Source organism: Quercus lobata, chromosome 4 (assembly GCF_001633185.2).
Source record: "Quercus lobata isolate SW786 chromosome 4, ValleyOak3.0 Primary Assembly, whole genome shotgun sequence".
Classification (NCBI taxonomy): Eukaryota; Viridiplantae; Streptophyta; class Magnoliopsida; order Fagales; family Fagaceae; genus Quercus; species Quercus lobata.
In genome coordinates, this window is record NC_044907.1 from 94,837,053 (window position 1) to 94,857,768 (window position 20,716).

The 20,716-nt window shown below is 33.9% G+C and overlaps 2 protein-coding genes across 2 annotated transcripts; both read left to right on the forward strand.

The window, feature by feature from the left end:
• The first annotated feature begins 7,500 nt into the window (after positions 1-7,500).
• Positions 7,501-10,486, forward strand: LOC115987150. The gene is made up of 2 exons (XM_031110626.1): positions 7,501-7,733; positions 10,102-10,486. Exons 1-2 carry the CDS (start codon positions 7,533-7,535, stop codon positions 10,300-10,302), a joined length of 402 nt encoding a protein of 133 aa, XP_030966486.1. The 5' UTR covers positions 7,501-7,532; the 3' UTR covers positions 10,303-10,486.
• A 1,243-nt stretch (positions 10,487-11,729) lies between these two features.
• Positions 11,730-16,734, forward strand: LOC115984209. The gene is made up of 3 exons (XM_031107179.1): positions 11,730-11,808; positions 11,933-13,009; positions 15,054-16,734. Exons 2-3 carry the CDS (start codon positions 11,980-11,982, stop codon positions 16,100-16,102), a joined length of 2,079 nt encoding a protein of 692 aa, XP_030963039.1. The 5' UTR covers positions 11,730-11,808; positions 11,933-11,979; the 3' UTR covers positions 16,103-16,734.
• The last annotated feature ends 3,982 nt before the right edge of the window (positions 16,735-20,716 follow it).

Here is a 20,716-nt window from a genome sequence, read left to right on the forward strand (position 1 = left end):
TTGCCATTCCAGCTCTATAACTCACATGGGGTTTATTCATTTTCAATTTTAGAGAGAGAGAGAGAGAGAGAGAGAGAGAGAGAGAGAGATGTGTGTGTTAAATGGGGTTCTAAAGCCATGCATCCTTTCACACGAACTTAGAGGATGGAAAATATAAAGTAAATAAAGTTCAAAAGAGCAAAGAGGGTTATAGTGGGAGGGGCTGATGGGGAAGACTGTAGAGTAGTGGTAGTTGGCTATAGAGAGCATTAGATTCCCAAATGTCAGCTTTGTCTATTATTTTAGTTTGTGCAGAAAAGACAAATGTTCAGATTCCTCTTTCATTCCAGGTTATGAGATGTAGCTTTCATGTGGGTTCTGTTCTGAGGTCACATCTGTCATTTGGCTTCAACAGTTTAGTGTTTTTGTTTTTGTTTTTTGTTTTTTTTATATTTAAATTCCTGATTTGCCCTTGGTCTTGAGCTTGATTTTTTTTTTTCCCTATAGATGCTTTATCTCATGCTCCATTATTGGCACTTTGGCAAGTTGGACCAGCGCACAACTGAGTTTTGGAGGTCAAGGTCTAGTCTAGGCCTCCCTGACTTGACTGTATTTGAAAACAAGAAACTTAACCTAAATCCGTGGGGTGCAAATAACATAAAGGAAATAGTGCTAAATAAAAGTTCGAACTCACACACAAGTAAGAGGGCGTTTAGTTTACATTATAATGATGTGATATTAAAATTTTTGATTTATTTTATTTTTTTATAACATTACCATAATCTAAAATTACAAACTATATCACATCATGTTCTTTAATAATATAATATTTATTCTTTTATTGAGATTACGTTAATGTAAAATTTTAATAATGTAATATATATTATGGTATAATGTAACATCACGGCGAATCAAACATACACTTAATTTAACATAGCCTCCTCAAAGGTATGTTGGCCTTTGAGCTCCCGACATAAACAACGTAATAAATCAAGTGTCACATACATCTTATCTAACTACATAGATAAGAAGATTAATGCAGAAATGATTAAAGCTATGCTCTAGAGTATGGAGACAAATTTTTGTAGAGAAAGTTTTTCCAACTGCTATGATGAGTGTCACATAAAGAGGGAAAAATCCTATACAAAGATTTAACATTTTTCCCTAGAGCAAAACCTGCTAAAAGAATCCAAGATTTTTTTTTCTTAGGCTCAACCAATGTATATCATTATGCGAGGACTTTATATACATATAAACATAGGCATGAAATATATGCATCAAAAGAACTTATTCATGAATAGAAAGTGAGAAATGTATCAATTAATAAAGGGAAAATAGATAAATGTATCATTTTTCTTATTGTTCAATTTTCCCTTCAATTAGGACATTTCAAAATAGAATAGAGACTAAACAATTTGAGATGAAAGGATTAATTGCAAACAACTATGAAAACTTATAAAAGTATGAAGAAGTACATGGCTTTGATGCGCCAAACAATATCAAATGCAGGATGAAGGGAAAATTGAACAATAAGAAAAATGATAAACACTAAGAATCAGCACTTACGCATTTTCTAAAATCAAAACCAAGCAAAGAAAACTTAGGAATCACTCAGCACCAAAGTTGCTAGGATTCATCATCCAGCAAATTGAAAATTTTCCAATTTCAAATTTCATTCATTAAATCTCCTTTACATGTTTATTGGAGACTTTTTTTAAATAGGCCTCCAGAGAGTGCTACAATAAAGAAAGTAATTCAACATAAAACATAATCCCACAAAATCCTCAACAACATTAAAAACCAAGCTTACTCCGAAGTGAACTTCAACTTTTGGCCAACATATTGCATGATATTGTTGACAAACATCTTTATTATAGCAGTCATTTTGATCACCAGATTGAAAATAAAGCTTATCATGTGTATCCTATTATTCCTTACAAGCTTCTAGCAACAGTCGTACATCTATAAAAATAATATATTTAAAAAAAGAAAGTAAAATTAAGTTTAAACAAAGCTTTTTTTTGAAGGCCTCCAAAACCTAAAAATTAGCCGAAACAATTTTGCTCCTAGAATCCATCATAAACCATTATTTCAACTGTTTGTCTCATCCATTTCCCTAGAGAGGAAAGGAAGTGCCTTTTTCTATTGCACCTATGTAAGACTGTAAGACCATGTTAAAAAAAAAATATCATTGTTTAAAGCTCTTTGGGCTCAACTTACTAGGCCGGGACCAAAGTTTTAGTGGGCTACATCATGTTCTAGGCATAGGAGAAACTAAACCTGCAGTGTGGTGTATCCTTTCCCACATGATTGCATTAATCTTTTATAATTTAAACTAGAAAATGACTGATAAATAAATTTATTAAATTATCTTTTTATGCTAAAGAGATATTTTAATAGATACAATAGGATTGGAAATTTAACAGAACCCACGTGTTTCAAAATTAATACATTAGTTTATAGTGTGTATATATATATTGTAGTACTTTTTGTTTGAACTTGGTGGGGTACAAAATGAATAGGTTACTTGGTGGTGGTGGTGGCCAAAACAATTTATTGAATTATGGCTGAATGTTTATGGATTAAAAAAAAAAAAGTAATTATCTCATTGAAAATTGTAGGTTTTTTTATTTTTAAGTGTTGTTCCTTAGATTCTCTAATTACAATCAATCATGTAAATTTATTAAAAGTATAATTTTAAAATAAATTTGAATAAATCTATGTTGACCCGATGTAAATGCTTATTGCTCTAACCAAAAAAGTTGACTAACCAAAGAAATCCACTTGTTATAATGCAGTGGAATAGAGCTACATATTTTGTGGCCCAAAACAAGGCCTATAGAGAACTTGTTAAACAAAGGCTCACAAAAATACCTAATACAAAATTAGAAACCATCCCATGCAGTGAGTCAGTTCTGGGGAAAGAGAGAGAGAGAGAGTGAAATCAATTGAGAAAATGTCACTACTAGGGGAGAAGAGATGGATGTTGATGTTAACCACCATGTCGGGAGTGATCGGATACCCCGTGATGAAGTTCATCAATAGCGACTACCTCCCTGAGCTTGAAGCCCGTCTTCGCCAGAATGCTAGCTATGATTCCCGAGTATGCTTTCTCTTCTCACTGAAATCTTTCTATGCCCATCATTTCAATTTATCATTCTACTTGTTGGGTTGTTGGGCTTTTTATCATTTGATATGTATAAATTCTTATATGAAGTTTTAGCTATGTGTCTGAAATTTGAGAGGGATTGTGTGAATATCACATTCAAGTCTGATTATAAAAAAAAGAAAAGGAAAAGTCACATTTAAGTGTAATCTTCAACTTTGGCCAACATATTGTGTGATATATACTAATTAAGTCACTTAACATTAAAAAATGTTATTCACGTTAACTTAATTGATAAAGTTTCTCGATAAAAAAAACACTTATAACGAATACTATATTTTAAAATTCTATTCTATCTAATTGAAAAGAAAAATGCTAAGATCTTTATTTTTGTTTTTGTGTTTTTTTTAAGCCCAATGATCTTTGTTATAGCAGTCATTTTAATAACCAGATTGAAAATAAAGCTTATCCTGTTTATTTTTAAGTCTTTTCAAGCTCCAGCGACGGTCCTCCACTGGCCATTGCTCGTTATATTTATTACACAAACCTTCTTCTTTTATTTTTTTTATTTTTTTTTTATTATTTTTTTTTTAAGTCTAAATAATGCTTTTTATTGAAGGCCTCCGAGACTTAATCATTGGCTGAATCAGTTTGATCCTAGAATCCATCTTGAAGCTATGGGGCCTAAGGTCTTGGCCCATAATTAATTTCAACTCTTTGCCTCATCCATCTCTCCCACAGACTCCCCCATAGAGAAAACCAAGTGCCTTTGTATTGCACCTACAATTTGATACAATAGTGCAAAGCCATTTCAATCAAAGTGTTGTTAGGGACAATTGTTTTACTATTGTTGATATGATTTGATGTGAATAAAGTAACATTATTTTTTTTTGTTTCGCCATCGATATTATTTTTATTATGCATTAATCATGATAGATTATATTAACAAGTGTTAAATAAGATAAAAATAAAAAATTGTGTCCCTAAACTTATTATTTCAAATATATGGATAAAACTCTTCAACTCAACTAGGTAGAGACTATTCATTTTTGTGGGCTACATCATTTTCTTGACATATGAGAAACTCAACCAGAAGTTTGGTGTATCTTTTTCCATATATATATATATATATATACACTCACACACATATGAACCCAAGAGTCTTGTTGCTTAACAAACACCTCTTAGTGCTTTCAATGGAAATGTCCAAAGTTTAAATCATTCTCTTTCATTGTTGTAATTGTCAAATTAAAAAAAAAAAAAAAAAATTGTTGTAATGACCTTTTGTGATTGGTGTAACGTCACCTACATTTAGGTCTATCATTGTCATTTTTATTATGTACTAATCACAATAAACCATGTTAATACTGAGAAAAAAATATTGCCCCTAAACTTATTGTGTTCAAATATCTCTTTAGCTCAACTAGGCAGGCAGGCTTCATTAATCTCTTGACATAGGAGAAACTCAGCCAACAGTAGTGGATGTTTAGAGTTTAAATCCATCATCTACAACTATTGAATTATATATAATCAAGGCTATAAACCACTTGGTTTTTTCCTTTAATCCTTTGAAAACACATAGCAAATAATAAGTAATTATCTCTCTTCACTCAAATGCAGTTATGGCAGAACAAGATTTTCTCCATTAGACTAAAAATATACTCGCCATTTAGTTTTTATTTATTGATTCAAACAGTTTACAAACTCTGACATTATTTAAAATTTTAAATGATGTTGCATTAGATACAATTTAGATTTATAATATATAATTTTTACTATAAAATGGATCAATTTTAGATAGATAATCCTTTTTCGTTTTTAATCTAGATATGGCTTCAATTTTAAATCCCATATGATTACAAGAGATATAATTTAAGAAAAATAATATATTTTTTAAAATATTAATGAAATTTCCTTGTTACCAAAAAAAAAAAAAAAAAAAAAAAAAAACACCAACCAAAGATATTCACTTGCGATGAATTGGATTTGAGGTCTATATATTTTGTGGCCCAAAACAAGACTGATAAAACTTGTGAATGGCTCATAAACCCAAAACAAAAATTGAAAAACCACCATTAAAAGAGAGAGGCCCATGCAGTTCACAAGCACAAGCCACCCTGCGCTCAAAGCCCATCTCTGCTAGAATGTTTGATCCGATTCCCTCGTAAGCTTTTCTCTTTCTATCCTAAAATCAATTCATTCAACATTTCTCTTTGCTTGTTGGGTTTTGGGCTTTAATCAGTTGATATATAATAAAATATAACATTGATTTTTCTGTGTCTCAGTCTGAAGAGAGTGAGAGGGATTTTTTCTGATTGTAAAATTGTGACATTGTTATTAAACAAGTGGTTGAGATTCAATGTAACATTAGGTACTTCTATGACCATATGTTATTTTGGCTAGTAATCTTTGTTAACTACCCAATACAATACTTGTCAAACATATCCCAAATGTTAATTTTATTTCATTTTCCAAATATTGTATTACAACATTTCAATACTTCTTGGATTGGATACTCTTGGAAACACCTTGCTAAATGAGACTTCTTTAAGGTAGGGATTGGGATAAAAAACTTACGTGGATCTTTAACAAAAGGTTCATTTCATGGGTTTTAACTCTTCTTGGAAAAAATAACATTCTTTGTATTGTGTTAGTCAATATAACATCGATGAACCTAAGGTACAATAGCTTTAGCTCATGCCTTAGGCAAGAGAGCTAGGATTTCTTTTCTAATTTTTGTTTGGATGGAGTTTGTTCTACTAGACTTTCATGACTGTTATGTTGCAAATTTTCTTGTTATTAATTAAATAAAAAAGAAGTGTCTTTATTCTTAAGAAAAAGGTACAATAATTAAGGAATTGCTTCTGACCGGGGGGGGGGGGGGGGGGTGAAGCATATAAGAAATTATACTTAAATTTTGCCATAATCCCTATTACTGTCAATTTTTGATTGCTTGATATTTGTGAATCAATCAGAAAATGGCGAAAGTGAATCGACATAGACTGGCAGAATTCCTTGGAGAGCTGGAGCGCGAAGAGGACATAACCGACCGTTATCTTGATGCTCTAAGAGGGGAAACATTGACTAGGAACCCACATATTAACCTGGAGTGATTCATTGCTTAGGAATATTGGAAAGTTTCAATGTTATTGGATGTTATGCAGCATTTTCTGGGCTGTGTTTGTTTGCTAATATTTCAGTGTAATAGAGTGATTGATTGCTTAGGAATAATGGTTATAGCCAAATCTGTTTATTGATTTTTTTTAATAAATAAATTTATTTATTGATTGTTGCTATTCAAATTTTGCATATCTGTTTTATTAATCAAAACAATTCTCTGTTGTTTGCTTGTTGGTATTTGTAGGATGATCATGTTATACATCACACGAGTAAATTAAGTTTCAATTCTAGGCCTGGGAATTAGGACATCAGTCATGAAAGAAATCCAAGGTCATAGTGCATTGGGACACTATTGTTTTCATATCTTGTCAGACATTGAAGAAAACTTATAGTCTGTTTGAATTGAGGGGAAGGAAGGGGGAATAGAGCAGAGTAGAATATATTTGGCCTAAAATTAATCTATTTTTAGCTAATTCTAATACTTTACTCTACTCCTTTTCCTTCTCCGCTCAATCCAAACGGGCCCTTAGAGAGAATCAAAAAATAAAATGAAATGAAAAACTATTGAAAGTGTATTTAATTGAACCTTAATAAAAATATTACACGAATGTCCAATTTATATGCCAGTAGAACAAGTGTATGCAGTACCACCAATCATACACCACGAGTCATCTAACATATTATTAGATGCCATGTGGACTGTCAAGGTGTGTGATATCTAATATCTTTGATAAATCCCATACAAATGAGATTGTAAAAATTTAATTTTAAATAAACCTAACAACACACCTATATATGCCATTAATCTTGTAATTCAATGTATCTCTTATAATTTCCCACGAAAATGTTCAAGGTTTAAATTACTTCTCTGTAATATATATATATATATATATATATATAGTCAAGGATATAACCCACTTTGTTTTTTCCTTAAAATAAATAACTAATATGAGGTAACTCTCTCCCTTCTCTCAAATGTAGGTTCCATCCATTGTTCCATTCAAAAAAAAAAAAATTCTATCTATTGCACTAGAAATATTCTCACCATTTAGTTTTTATTTTTTATATTCTAATCATGTATAAAGTATGACATCATATAAAATTTTAAATTACGTGATATTGAACAAACCTTTAGATTTGTAATGTGTTATGGGAAGCCAGAAAGACTAGTCCCATTGGGCCTGATCCAAGGAGCCTAACGGCCCAAATATCAGCCCACCAAATCTAAGGGGGGCCCAAAACAAAAATAGAAAGCCCATGTAGTAATTGGTCGGAATAGGTCGAGAAAATTGAGAGCCAGACAGAGACAGAGAGAAATTTGGAAGAAATGTCGTTACTGTGGGAGAAGAGCACGTCGTGGAGGTGGCTGGTGAGGAGGACGAGGGAGTCGAAGCCATTCTTCATAGCCTTCGCTACCATATGCGGCGTCGTTCCTGGAGTCATCGGCTACGGAGTCATGCAGTTCACCAACAAACACAACCCTGAGCTCGAAGCTCGTCTTCGCCAGACCGCTCGCCCCGATTCTCTCGTACGCACGCTTTCTCTTCTCTTTGAATCATTTCAATTCATCGTTTTGCTTGTTGGGTTGTTGTGCTTTTTTATCATTTGGTATGGGAAATTCTTAGATTTTATGCTTTTGTTGGGTTGTGACATTAATTCTTAGATTCTGATTTTGTGTGGAGGCTGAGATTCAATGTAACATTTTGGTACTTCTAAAACCAACCCAATACAATACTTGTCAAACATATCCCAAATGTGAACTTTATTTCTTGCAAAATAGGACTTGTTTTAAGGTTTAGGAATTGGGATGAAGAACTTACATGGGTCTGTAAACAAAAGGTTCTTTACATGGGGTTTATCGACCTGGGTAAAATTTGGGTACGTTTTATAAGTGTAGAACCTTAGGTTCTCTGATTAAATTCAACCATGTGGTTACAATTTTGCATTGGCTAATAAGTTATATCATTGAATTTAATTGTTCTTGGGGGGAGAAAAAAAACATTATTTGTATTGCATTGATTATTGCAATATTGGGGAACCTAAGGTACAGTATCTATTGAACTATACCTAAGTTTAGGATCATAATACGCTTTCTGTTCTCTTTGAAATCTTTCTATGCCCATCATTTCATTAATCGTTTTGCTTGTTGGGTTGTTGGGCTTTTTATCGTTTGATATCAAAATTCTTAGATTTATTTAATTGCCCCTTGAATTACCCGAGGTGCACTTCCGGGAAACTCCTTGCCGAGGGCCTGTGCATCCCCATGATTAGTCGGGGCTTTGCTATGGACACCTGGTGCCAATAAAAAAAAAAAAAAAAAAAAATCAAAATTCTTAGATTTATGTTTTTGCTGTGTCTGAGAATGAGAGGGATTGTGAATGTCACATTAGTTATTAGTTATGAATAATTTTTTCTTTCTTTCTACCCTCCTACTCTCTCCTTCCCTTGGAGGTTGGTGTGGCAATCGAAGGTCCCTCCAAGGGTGACTTTCTTTTCATGGTCAGCCTCTTTAGGTAAGATTCTTACATCTGATAAGAGGTATTATTGTTTTTGATTGGTGCTATATGTGTAAGAGATATAGGGAGTTGGTGGATCATCTTCTGCTTTAGTGCCCCATAGCTTCTAAGTTGTAGTCTTTGGTGTTTGGACTCCATTGGGTTATGCCTCTTACAGTATTTGAGTTGTTTGAGTCTTGGCAAGGTAAATTCGGGTGACATCACAATTAGTTTTATGGAGACTTGTGCCGCATTGCTTGATGTGGTGTATTTGGAGAGAAAGGAAGGCTAGATACTTTGAGAGGTGTGAACGGTCCTTGTTAGAGATTAAGTCTTTTTTCTTGCATGCTCTCCTTGAGTGTGGCTTTGTCGCATTTTCTTGTTTTTCCCTTTTGGCTTTACTTGATCATTGTAATTTTGGTCCTTGATTTTTGCCCCACAGTACATCCCCAATGTGCTCAGGTTGGCTAGTTTTTTCTTAATAAAATATTTGTTGTTACCTATCAAAAATTAAAATTAAAAAAAAAAAGTTTCAAAATTGAAATCATTAAGGAAAAAAAAATGTTATGGGGGTTAATTGGCCTTGACCTCCATCCCGATTTTTTGTGGAGGCTGAGATTCAATGGAGCATTTGATACTTATAAACCAACCCTTATATGTTTCATGCATGTATATTTGTCCAGTAATCTCTGTTTCCTACCAAATGCAATACTTGTCAAACATATCCCAAATGTTAACTTTATTTCCTTTTTAAATTTTGTATCACAACATTTCAATACATCTTGGATTGGATACTATTGGACACACCATGCAAAATAAGATTTATTTGAGTTTAGGGATTGGGATAATAAAAACTTACATGGATCTATAACGTAAGATTCATTACATGGGTTTTCATGTCTGAGGTAAAACTTAGTTGTAATACCCAACTAAATTCAACCCATTTGGTTGCATTGGCCAATAAGTTAAATCATTGAATTTAATTTTCCTTGGAAAACGATAACATTATTTGTATTGGTTGGTAAATGCAACGTTGAGGAACCTTAGGTATAGAATCTAAGGAATTGTACCTAAGTTTTGTGTCAATTAATTCATCTTCTCTTGACTTATAGATTAGGAACACAAGTATTATAATCAACTATGATTTACATAAGTAGTTTTTAATAATATAGCTGGGAGTTAATTTGTGTCTTCTGCTTTAAGTGTATTTGTATGTGGGTGATATTCTCCCAATTCATTTCTAATTCGATATACTTGAAGGATTGTGCATTCTTTAAGTTCTCACTGCAACTGTTTAGTCAATGAGGTTCTCAATTTTGAGGTTGTTTCATTGAAGCATTTTCTTTCCAAAGTGGAAGAACATCATGACAATTCAATTGTTTGAAATTGCAAATCAATCAGATGATGGGGAAAGTGAATCAAGAGAGACTGGCAGAATACCTTGGAGAGCTGCAGCGCAAAGAGGACACAAACGACCGTTATGTTGCTGCTCTGAGAGGAGAAACATTGACCAGGAAACCATATGTGAGAATACAGGAAATCCCAAAACAAAGTGACACTAAGGCTACCCTGGAACAGAAGGCGGACAAAGAAGTAAAGTAGATGGGGAGTGATTTGCTGTTTAGGGATAATGGAAAGTCACAGTTTTTGGATGTTATGCAGCATTTTCTGAGCTGTGTTTGTTTGGGAATATTTCAGTATAACATAGTAATTGGCTGCTGTTTCTTTATATAAATAAACCTATTTATCATTGCTATTCAAATTTGCATATCAGGTTATTAGTCAAGCCTCTCTACCGTAGCTTGCTAGTTTTTGTAGATTGATCATGTTTATTCATCATACTAGTAAAGCTTTAATTCTAGGGCTTAGGATATTAGTCATGAAGGAAATTCAATGCCAGATTGCATTTGTTTACATTTGTTAGACCTTAATGGAACTGTTATCTTGGTTTGATACTTTAAAAAAACAAAGTTATTTATAATTATGCAAAAATAAGAAGATAGATGTCATTTGCTCAATCCTTCTGGTCAGGAGGGGAACATATTTGTAGTATTGAATGGCCCACTGTTAATTTCGAATCAGATATTAGAGATCAATAGACCATATCTAGAACATAAACTATAGCCTCCTTAGAATTCATTTAACCAATTCTTGAGGTTTACTCCTATTAAAATAAGGAGGTTTATACAAATGTCAACCTGGATTTAAAACTCACTGTCAATTTGATCCTTGTATTTTTTATCTGAACAATTTAACACCTGCACTTTAGATTTGTAACAACTTAAGCCTTTTTACTAGTATTTCCCATTAAAGACTAGCACATTTAATCATAATATATACATAGTTCTTTCTACACCATCAATAATTTTGATTCAGAGGTCTGGAGGTCTGGAGGGCCCTCACAGAGCTGCCCAATGTTGGTGGCATGTAAGAAATTGCAGAAAAAAAAAAAAAGGATAAAAGCTTATAAATTTATATCTTGCTTAGCAAACAATTACATCAGCCGCCAAAGCAGATTACAAAACAACAGTGTACTTCCTATATCCATATACCCACGCATACAACTGACTAAAGTCGGATTCCTTGAACCTGCATGTGAATTTCCTTGTTGGTCAAACGGAGCATTTGTACAACATTCCTGTTGTAAAAAATAAATTGAAAAGGAAAGAAATCGAAAATCCCAATTCTATTTTTTTTTCCTGAGAAGTTAATAGCCAGGATTAAATCCAAAAGAGAAAAGAGGCCTAGTGGCTATGAACTCGTGGGATTCTAGAATTTGAGACGTAGCAAAATGTGAATGGTCTCGGCAAAGTAAATTAGCCAAAGTAACATTTTTTGACTCACAAAAATGGAGCTACCAAACGCGCTTTCCCGCGTAGAAAACTGTTGAGCGCAGGGGAAAGTGGGAAACTTACTTTTATTTATTCTGGAGTGGAAAGTGAACTTGGGCCCTCCTCGGTCACGCGGAAATGATTAAGGAACACCAGTGCATGACAGCATGAGAATGTACCTTCCAATTATGATATGCAATTCTTTCACACACTCTCTCTCTCAATTCAGTTATATTTATGTCCAGGATCAGTAGGCGGAAGCACCAAGTTGATCCAAGTAAGTTTCTTGTCACAATCACTGCGTAACCAATTTGATTATTCTGTTCTTAAACAGAGTATAGAAACAACAAGAGTTGTAACTTGTTTTGTTAGTTAATGAGAATTAGTTATTTTCTTATCAGATTTCGATATATTGTCAAAGCAGTAAGTCAAAAACACTTCCATTCCAATGGCTTCGATGTCAACTTCTTCGTCCTCTACACGAAGCTCATCCATCTTGGATGATCCATCAAATCCTCTGTACCTGCACCATGAAGAAAGCCCTGGTGCTATGCTTGTGTATCAACTTCTTGTGGGAGAGAATTACCCAACTTGGGAAAGAACAATGCGAATGGCATTGATTGCCAAGAACAAGTTGGGGTTTATTGATGGCGCATTGACTCTCTCATCTCCAATGGTCAAAACAACATCCGCAATTCAAGCTTGGATTTGCTGCGACAAAATGGTTACTTCTTGGATCCTCAATTCTGTTTCTCAAGAAATTGCTACAAGCATTGTCAATAAGGACTCTGCTCTTGAAATCTGGAACGACCTTAGGGAAACACTTTCACAAGCAAATGGAGCACGAGTTTTTGAATTACAGAAGGATATTGCTGGAATTACTCAAGGTCAATCATCAATTACATCATATTTCACTCAATTGAATGTGCTTTGGGATCAATTGCAAAAATTTCGACCTTTTCCAATGTGTTCTTGTGGATTTTGCACTAGCAACTTAGGTCAGAAATTCAATGATCTTCAGCATCAAGATTTAGTGATGCAATTCTTAATGGGTCTTAATGACTCCTATGCTCAAGTTAGGGCACAAATTTTGTTGATGGATCCTCTCCCACCCATCAACAAAGTGTACTCATTGCTAATCCAAGAAGAAAGGCGTTGTAGTGTGGGAAACAATTCAAGTCCTCATGTGGAATCATCAACCCCAGTTACTGAGGAATCTTCTTCTTCAGGAAACCAAAATAACAACTCTAAGGGAAAAGAAAAGTCCACTAGCAATCACTGTGGAATGATGGGTCACACTATTGAAAAGAATTCTACTTCTGCTTCTACTTCATTTACATTCACTCAGGAGCAATGTCAACTGTTCTTGGCTATGTTGGGAACTCAGATTCAGTCAAGCAATTTTGCTTTCACTAATAATGAAACTCACATGACCAACAATGTAATTCAGCTAGCTGCTCACTCCACTTCTATGGCAGGTAATTTTTCTTCTTTGCAGAACTTTCATAAACCTGATTTTAGTTGTGATTTGAGGCATTCGATATTTTCTGAAAAAAAAAAGAAAAAGAAAAAAGAAGTGGTTAGTAGACATACATATGAGGGAGATACATGGGTTGTGGATACCGGGGCTACAAATAACATTGTGCATTCTGTAGCTCTACTTACCACTATCACATTTGTTAAACAGTGTGTTGTGGAACTTCCAAATGGTGAAATAGTTATGTTAACTCTCGTAGGATCTGTTAGAATTTCAGTCCACCTTTTCCTTGAAAATGTCCTACGAGTGCCTACATTTTCCTTCAATTTATTATATCTTAGTCTGCTTACTCAAAAACTCCTATGTTGTCTTGTCAAACTATCAAATTTCTGCTTCATACAGGACCTTATATGCTGGAGGCCAATTGATGTGGGTGAGGTTCATAATGGACTCCACTTACTGCAAAATTCAACTTCTCAAACACTTGTAATTCTATTCTTCCGTCCTTTCATCTTCCTGTACACAAATTCTTTGTGAATTTTACTTTGAACTCTAGTGACATGAGTAAGCTGTGGCACCTTAGACAGGGGCATCCCTCAAATTCTAAGGTTGTGTTTAAGGGATGTACTACCAGATGTAAATGCCACTTCAAATAGGACTTGTGACATTTTTTTCCTCATACAAAACAAAAGAGGCTTCCATTTCCTTTTCATTATCATTTTTGTGTTGAAGCTTTTGATTTGATTCATTGTGATGTGTGGCAGGTTACAAATATTTTTTGTACCATAGTTGATGACCACACTATATCAACTTGGATTTATTTTATGAAATCCAAGTCAAACACCAGACCTTTACTATTGTCCAGACAATGCCCTTTGAGTTTTTCATGATTGAATTGTTTTAAACTCATGGAGTCATACACCAACATAGTTGTGTTGCTACTCTACAATAGAATTCATTTGTAGATAAGGAAACATCAACACATTCTATGTATAGAAAGGGCTTGAGGTTACACTCTAATGTTCCTTTGATGTATTGGGGAGATTGTATACTCACTGTAATGCACATTATTAACAAACTTCACACCCTAATTTTAAATAATGTCTCCCTATAAACTACTCTATAAGCAGATTCCTTCCTATTCAAACATTAAAATTTTTAATTTCTTTTGTTTTGCCTCTACTGTAGCCCATAATAGGTCCAAATCCAATCCTAAAGCTAAGCAATGTGTATTTTTAGGGTACCCTTTTGCCGTTAAGGGTTACAAGATACTTGATCTCTCCACTAATAATTACTTTATCTCTAGGGATTATAGTATATATGTTTTCCCAATGAGTTATGAATTTCTTAATTCTATGAAAAAAAAAAAAATACAAATACTGAAATCAGAAATAAATACTAAAATAAAAATAAAATCACAATAAATGCAATGCTCTGGTCAATGTTCTCATTCTCAACTCACTTTGTTATTCAGTGACAGTCAGCTCTTCATATGGAGGCCAATCTAGTTTTTCATGAACAAACTATACAAATTGAAATAGATTTCCATATTGTGAGAGACAAGGTACAAGCTGGGACTATAAAGTTACTTCATGTTGGTACACATTCCCAACAAGTAGACATGCTGACAAAGGCTTTGAGCTTTATTAATTTTCAACACTTCTCTCCAAGATGGTTGTGATCAATATTTTTTTGATTAAGTGGTTGTGATCAATATTTTTTTGATTAAGTGGTTGTGATCAGTATCCATGCTCCCATAGTCCATCTTGAGGGGGAGTGTCAAAGAATTGAAACAATGCAACAAGCATTTTGTTTCTTGTATAATTTGCATAAACGACAGTAGTTTCCTATGCTACAATTTTTTTTTATATATATATTTTTTGAGTGGTTATTGTGCTTGTCGCGTGCTTGTCCATGTACAACTATCATATTGTAATTAGCGAATAGGATTTGTACTCTGAGTATAATAAATGAGTTATAACTTCTTTTGATTATTAATGAGAATTAGATATTTTCTCATCAGATTTCAATATTTTTGGTTGTAGAATTTGTAGCCAACAACTCAGAACTTGGTAGTCCAGCAATTAGTGAAGAAAGAATTCCATCACTCGTAGAGTACTCATTTACCCCATCAGCTAAGTTGGAGTCTGTTAGTTCTGTATTGAATGGAACAAATCCAATTCCAGCCAACCACTCTTACACTGATGCTAATGGAGCAAGAAGTCTTTCCATTTCATTACTCTTCCCACCTGCCATGTCTGAAATTGAAACAGATGATAGTTGTTCAGAATCTAATGAAGCACCTCATGCAGCAGCACAATTCTCTAATTCCATAGATAAATACTTCCCACCAGGTAGGTCTGAAACAGACAGTAGTAGTTCTGAAATTTATGAAATAATTCCTACTGATCCTTCCAACACAGCAAGCCCTGGACGTACAGCAACCTTCAAAGAGATTCTTAAGCCGAAGAGCAGTAATAATTCAAAATCTAACCGAACACCTCCAAAATTCTCTCATTCCAAAAAAAATTCCATACTGTCATTATTTTTTGCAGCCATGTCACTAACAAACAGGTCCAAAAGACCTAGACACACAATCCTAACAAGAAGATTCAAAGACTTGGAAATTATAGTTATAGATAGGGAAAAATTTCCTTTGAAAATGCTACTTGAAGCCACTAACAACTTCTCAGAAGATTGCAAGATTGAAACAGATCGCCATGGCTCAATGTACTGTGCCATTTTAGATGATGGCCGAGAAGTGGTTATTAAGCGTGCATACAAGGTCCATGGATTCCAAGTTGAATTGGAACTTTTGTCCCGCCTCGATCACAAGAATGTTATTTGCTTATTGGGATTTTGTGAAGATAGTAAGGATTACTTATTGGTCTACGAGTACATGGGATATGGTACCCTTCATCGCCATCTTCACAATCCTGAAAGTACTTCTCTAATGTCATGGGCTGCCCGGATTAAAGTGGCACTAGACATAGCCAGAGGCATTGAATACCTACACGTGTATGCAGGGCCACCAATCATACACAGCCATATCATGCTGTCTAGCATATTACTTGATGCCACGTTGACTGCCTAGCTGTGTAATTTCAACCTATCTAGGGTTGTCCCCAAATTGTCTGATCATATCACTGAGACAGTGTTGGGCACCATTGGTTACGTGGATCCTGAATACTTTCTTACTTCACGTTTGACAATCAGTGCTGATGTGTACGGCTTTGGAGTAGTATTGCTAGAAATGTTGTCCGGACTCAAGGCAATTCATACAAATGAAAATGGTGAGCGAACCAGAATAGCTAATGTTTTAGCGCCATACATTGCTGAAAAGAAAATTCACAGGATTTTGGACCCAAAAGTACCACCACCTACCCCATTGGAAATGGAGGCATTGGCAAATGTTGCGTCCCTAGCATTGGATTGTGTAAGTGAAGAACGTGTACTTCGCCCCTCAATGACTAAGGTTGCAAATAGCATACAAAGTGCCTTGGAAGGGATTTTGGAAGGGCAGGTAATTGCTGACAATTCAATTGCATGCAATTGTGAATCAATAATTAGTGATGCGGAAAGTGAATCGAGAGAGACTGGCAGAATATCTTAAGAGAGTTGCAATGCAAAGAGGGCACAAACGACAGGGAGCGACTCCTTGTTGAGGGATATAGGAAAGTTGTTAGGAATAATTGTAATAGCTAAATCTATTTATTGTGTGTTTTTTATTTTTTATAAATAAATCTATCTGTTGTTGCTATTCAAATTTTACATATCAGGTTTATTAGTCAAGCCAATTCACTGTTGTTTGCTTGTTGGTATTTGTCGGTTGATCATGTTATTCATTACTCTAGGAAAGTTTTAAACTTTTAATTATTTGATTGGGATATTAGTCATAAAGGAAATTCATGACCAGATTGCTCTAGGACACTAACCAAATTGTTCACATATCTTGTTTGACGTTAATGGAACTGTTATCTTGGTTTGATGCTTTTTTATTTTAATATTTTATAATTAAAATACAAAAATTATACAACAATAAGGTGGATATCATATGCTCAATAGACTAGCTTTGGAATTAGATATTAGAGACCGATAGACTAGCTTTGTTGTGTCCTTTTCACAAGCTAGAACATATGTTATATAGCCTCTTTTTAAGTCTTTAGCATTCCTGTAGCCAATTTGTGAGGTTTACCCCTATTAAAATAAGGGGTTCATACAATTGTCACCCTTGTGATTTTAATGTGAGTGTGAATTTGATCCTTGCATTTTCGATTTGAACAATAACCACTTGCACTTTAATTTCGTCAAAATTTAAACCTTTTATTTGTATTTCCCATTAAAGACTAGTGCATCTAATCATACGGTATATGCATAGTACTTTTTATATCATCAATAAGTTTGATCTGGATATGTGATTTGATGCAAATTTGGTATGGTTGTTGTAAGGTTGAATTTATTCAATCATTTGTTGGTTTTATTCCGTGTCAAATTTGCTTGTAATTTAGCAATTAGATACCCTGTATTTAGGTGGGAATTATGTAAGGGTAATGTGTGGGAGAGGGTGAAGAAATCTCAGAAGTGTGCAATTCAAGGGCGGCGGAGAGGTTTTTCACCGAGTACTTCGGTTTCTTCTTCGATAACACATCACCATGTTATCTTTGTGTTTGTATCTCTCTTTCCTTAATCTTTACCTTTTAATTACTTCTGTGGTTGTGATTAATTTAGGTTTAGATTGTTTTACCAATTCTGTTTTAGCTTATTTTCATATTTCGCACATACATTGTTTGATTATAAGCTTGTGTTGGAAATTTGTAAATTGTGAATCTAAACGTTCATTGGTGTTTTACACACTATTTGAACATTTAGTTGTAAATATAATCTTATAAGCTTTCCAACGTTATCTTATTTTGCACAAACCTGAGGTCTAGAGGGCCCTTGAAGAGCAGCCAAATAAGAATTAGCAATATATATATATAAAACTAAAACTTAATAATTATTGTTACTATACTCCTGTTGATCTACATCAACTATTTATTTTCTACCTTTTATTGCCCCTTTCTATGCTTTTATTTTCCATATTCTAAAAAAAAAAAAAAAAAAAAAAAAAAAAAACCCTTCTTCTCCCTATTAGTCCACATTTAATATTACACTTCGTTGAACTTTTCTCCTTCCTCTTTACCTCTCCACTACTCTTTACTTGACTGTTACAATTCCTTCATCATTTTCTCTTTCTTATATTTTGACTCTTCTCTCTCTCTCTCTCTCTCTCTCTCTCTCGGATTTTTGTTTTTCTTATAATTTAGATTAAGGTTGATGGTTTTTTTTTTTAAATGTTTTGTGATATTGATAGGCCAAAAACGAATTGACTCCCTGTGATAAATTAATTGATTAATTAGCCAAGTTTGTTAATTAATCGAATTAACATCAAAGATGCATGGTAGCACAAACAAATCACCAATTACACTAAGTTTGCAGTGGAAAGTAAATTGACACGGTGATTTGTTTATAAATGGGGAAAACCTACATGGCAAAAATCTTATCGGGTGATTTTAAGGTCACCATTCCCGAGAATCCATTATTATCAAAACAAATGGTTACAAGTAAAGGAATCTCAGTACCTTATACCAACCTACAGTTGAACCCTTACCCCAATACTCAATTGGACTTATTCTATAGTGACAATCTCTCCTTTTAATGCACGACTCCCAGTACATGACTAACCAATTGCATGGATCCTAGTACGCAACTTCAATCACCAACTAGAGAAGGTTGTTGGCTGCAAAGTTCTTCAGTTCATCACACGATGAAGATCGAGAAACTCCTTGGTTACAAAACCCTACGATGCACAAACACAGCAACTTCTTCACAAGAAAGATGAATTAGGGCAAATTTTGTCTTCGGTCACAATTTGCTTGAACAAACTTTACTCAACACTTGTGCAACTTGTGTCTCCTTTGACGACCCTTAAAATAATCTTTTTATATGTTTAGAGTTGTGAGAAAAGAAAGCCCAAACCAATCACGAATTGGATGAAAAACAGTCCTGAAAAACTGAGTTTCATAAACCTTGATAAATAACTATCTATCGAGCTAGCTGTCGAGGCACGAGCTTCACAACTTTTTAATCCTCGATAGATGCTAGCTGTCGAGTTTTAATGAATAACACTTTCTGACTTGGTTCTTGGACAGACTTGCATGGCTTTAACACTTGAACTTGAAACATTGTTTCTTGAAGTATTAAACACATCCTAGATCTACCCAAATACAAGTAAAGTGTGTTTTGTCAAAGGATTAGCCAATTACATAAAATAGTGACGTATGTTCCTAACAAGTGAATCACATATGTTCTAACAGATATTATGTTTAAAATAAAAAATAAAAAATTCATATTACAAAGTTTTCTCTCTCCCTTCTATACCTTTGGTTAAATTTTGATTTGGGTTAATACATATATATATTTTTTTTAGAAATAGGAATTTGAGTTTATGTCAAAACGCAATCAACATCACTATGAATTTGAATAGGCCTACCAATGTTTTGAGTAATAAATTATTATAAAGCCTATCTTTTATTCCTTTTGTTTCATTGTAATTTTGGTTAAGATAACTTTGTAATTTTGTGATGAATTTTTATTTTTATAATAATCTCATTAATCCTTAGGAGATGAGAAATTTGAATAATAAATTTGAAACTCATGATGGTTTTTAGACCCCTTAAAACACAATTGATTTAACCTAGGTAAATAGCCAAGTGATTACTTAGTCCAATTTAACAAATCTAGGTTATCACAATCACAAAGATTATATCATGCAAAGCAGCGGAAAGATAAATAACACAAGATATGATCACTTAGGAAACCAAACCGGTAAAAGCCTGGGGAGGATTTGACCTATCTATCCTCAAGGTAAACTTGAATCCACTATCTTGAAAGAATCGAAATTCATACAATAAGACTTACAAGCCCCCACGCTTGACTTCTTATTGCTACCAACCAGTAGAACTTACTGACACGACCACGTGCAAACTCCGAATCCACGGTCTCCTTCTTTCTTGAATTCACCACCAGATACAAGTATACTCGCTTGTGTTTTCTTTAAGCTTCAATGGCAGCAATCGAGTTGATCATCAAGGTATAGATAATATCTTCTTCTTGAAAACCTTAAGTTTGTGTAAAGGAAAGCTCTTCTAGAACTCACAAGAGATTTACACAAACAACAATATGAGCAACACTAAAACATGGCTAGGGTTTGCCTTTTATACTTAGGCCAAATTAGAAAACACTAAAACGTTTTAAAAAACTAGGGCTAAGTTGGAAATCTGCAGAAAAAAACATTCTGCCCGAGATTCGATCGATCGAGCCTAAGTTTCGATCGATCGAACTAGGCCGAAATGCATAATACTTTCTACATTAGCTCGATTCCAACTTTACATAAAATACATAACTTTGAGCAAGACTAAAACACTTCTAAACACATTGTTTTGATCATGGTTTGCCAACAGTATACATTAGAGTTCTAAATACATAAATACCTAAGTCTTTAGAACCTAACAAACTCCCCCTTTGGCAATCTGTGACAAAACACAACTAGAAGCTCAAAGTTTACAAAATAAAAGCCCTTTACACAAATAATGCTCATAAAACAAATTCAATCATAACTACTATCCATCAGTTGCAAGAGTAGACAGCAGCTCAATTGAATCAACCT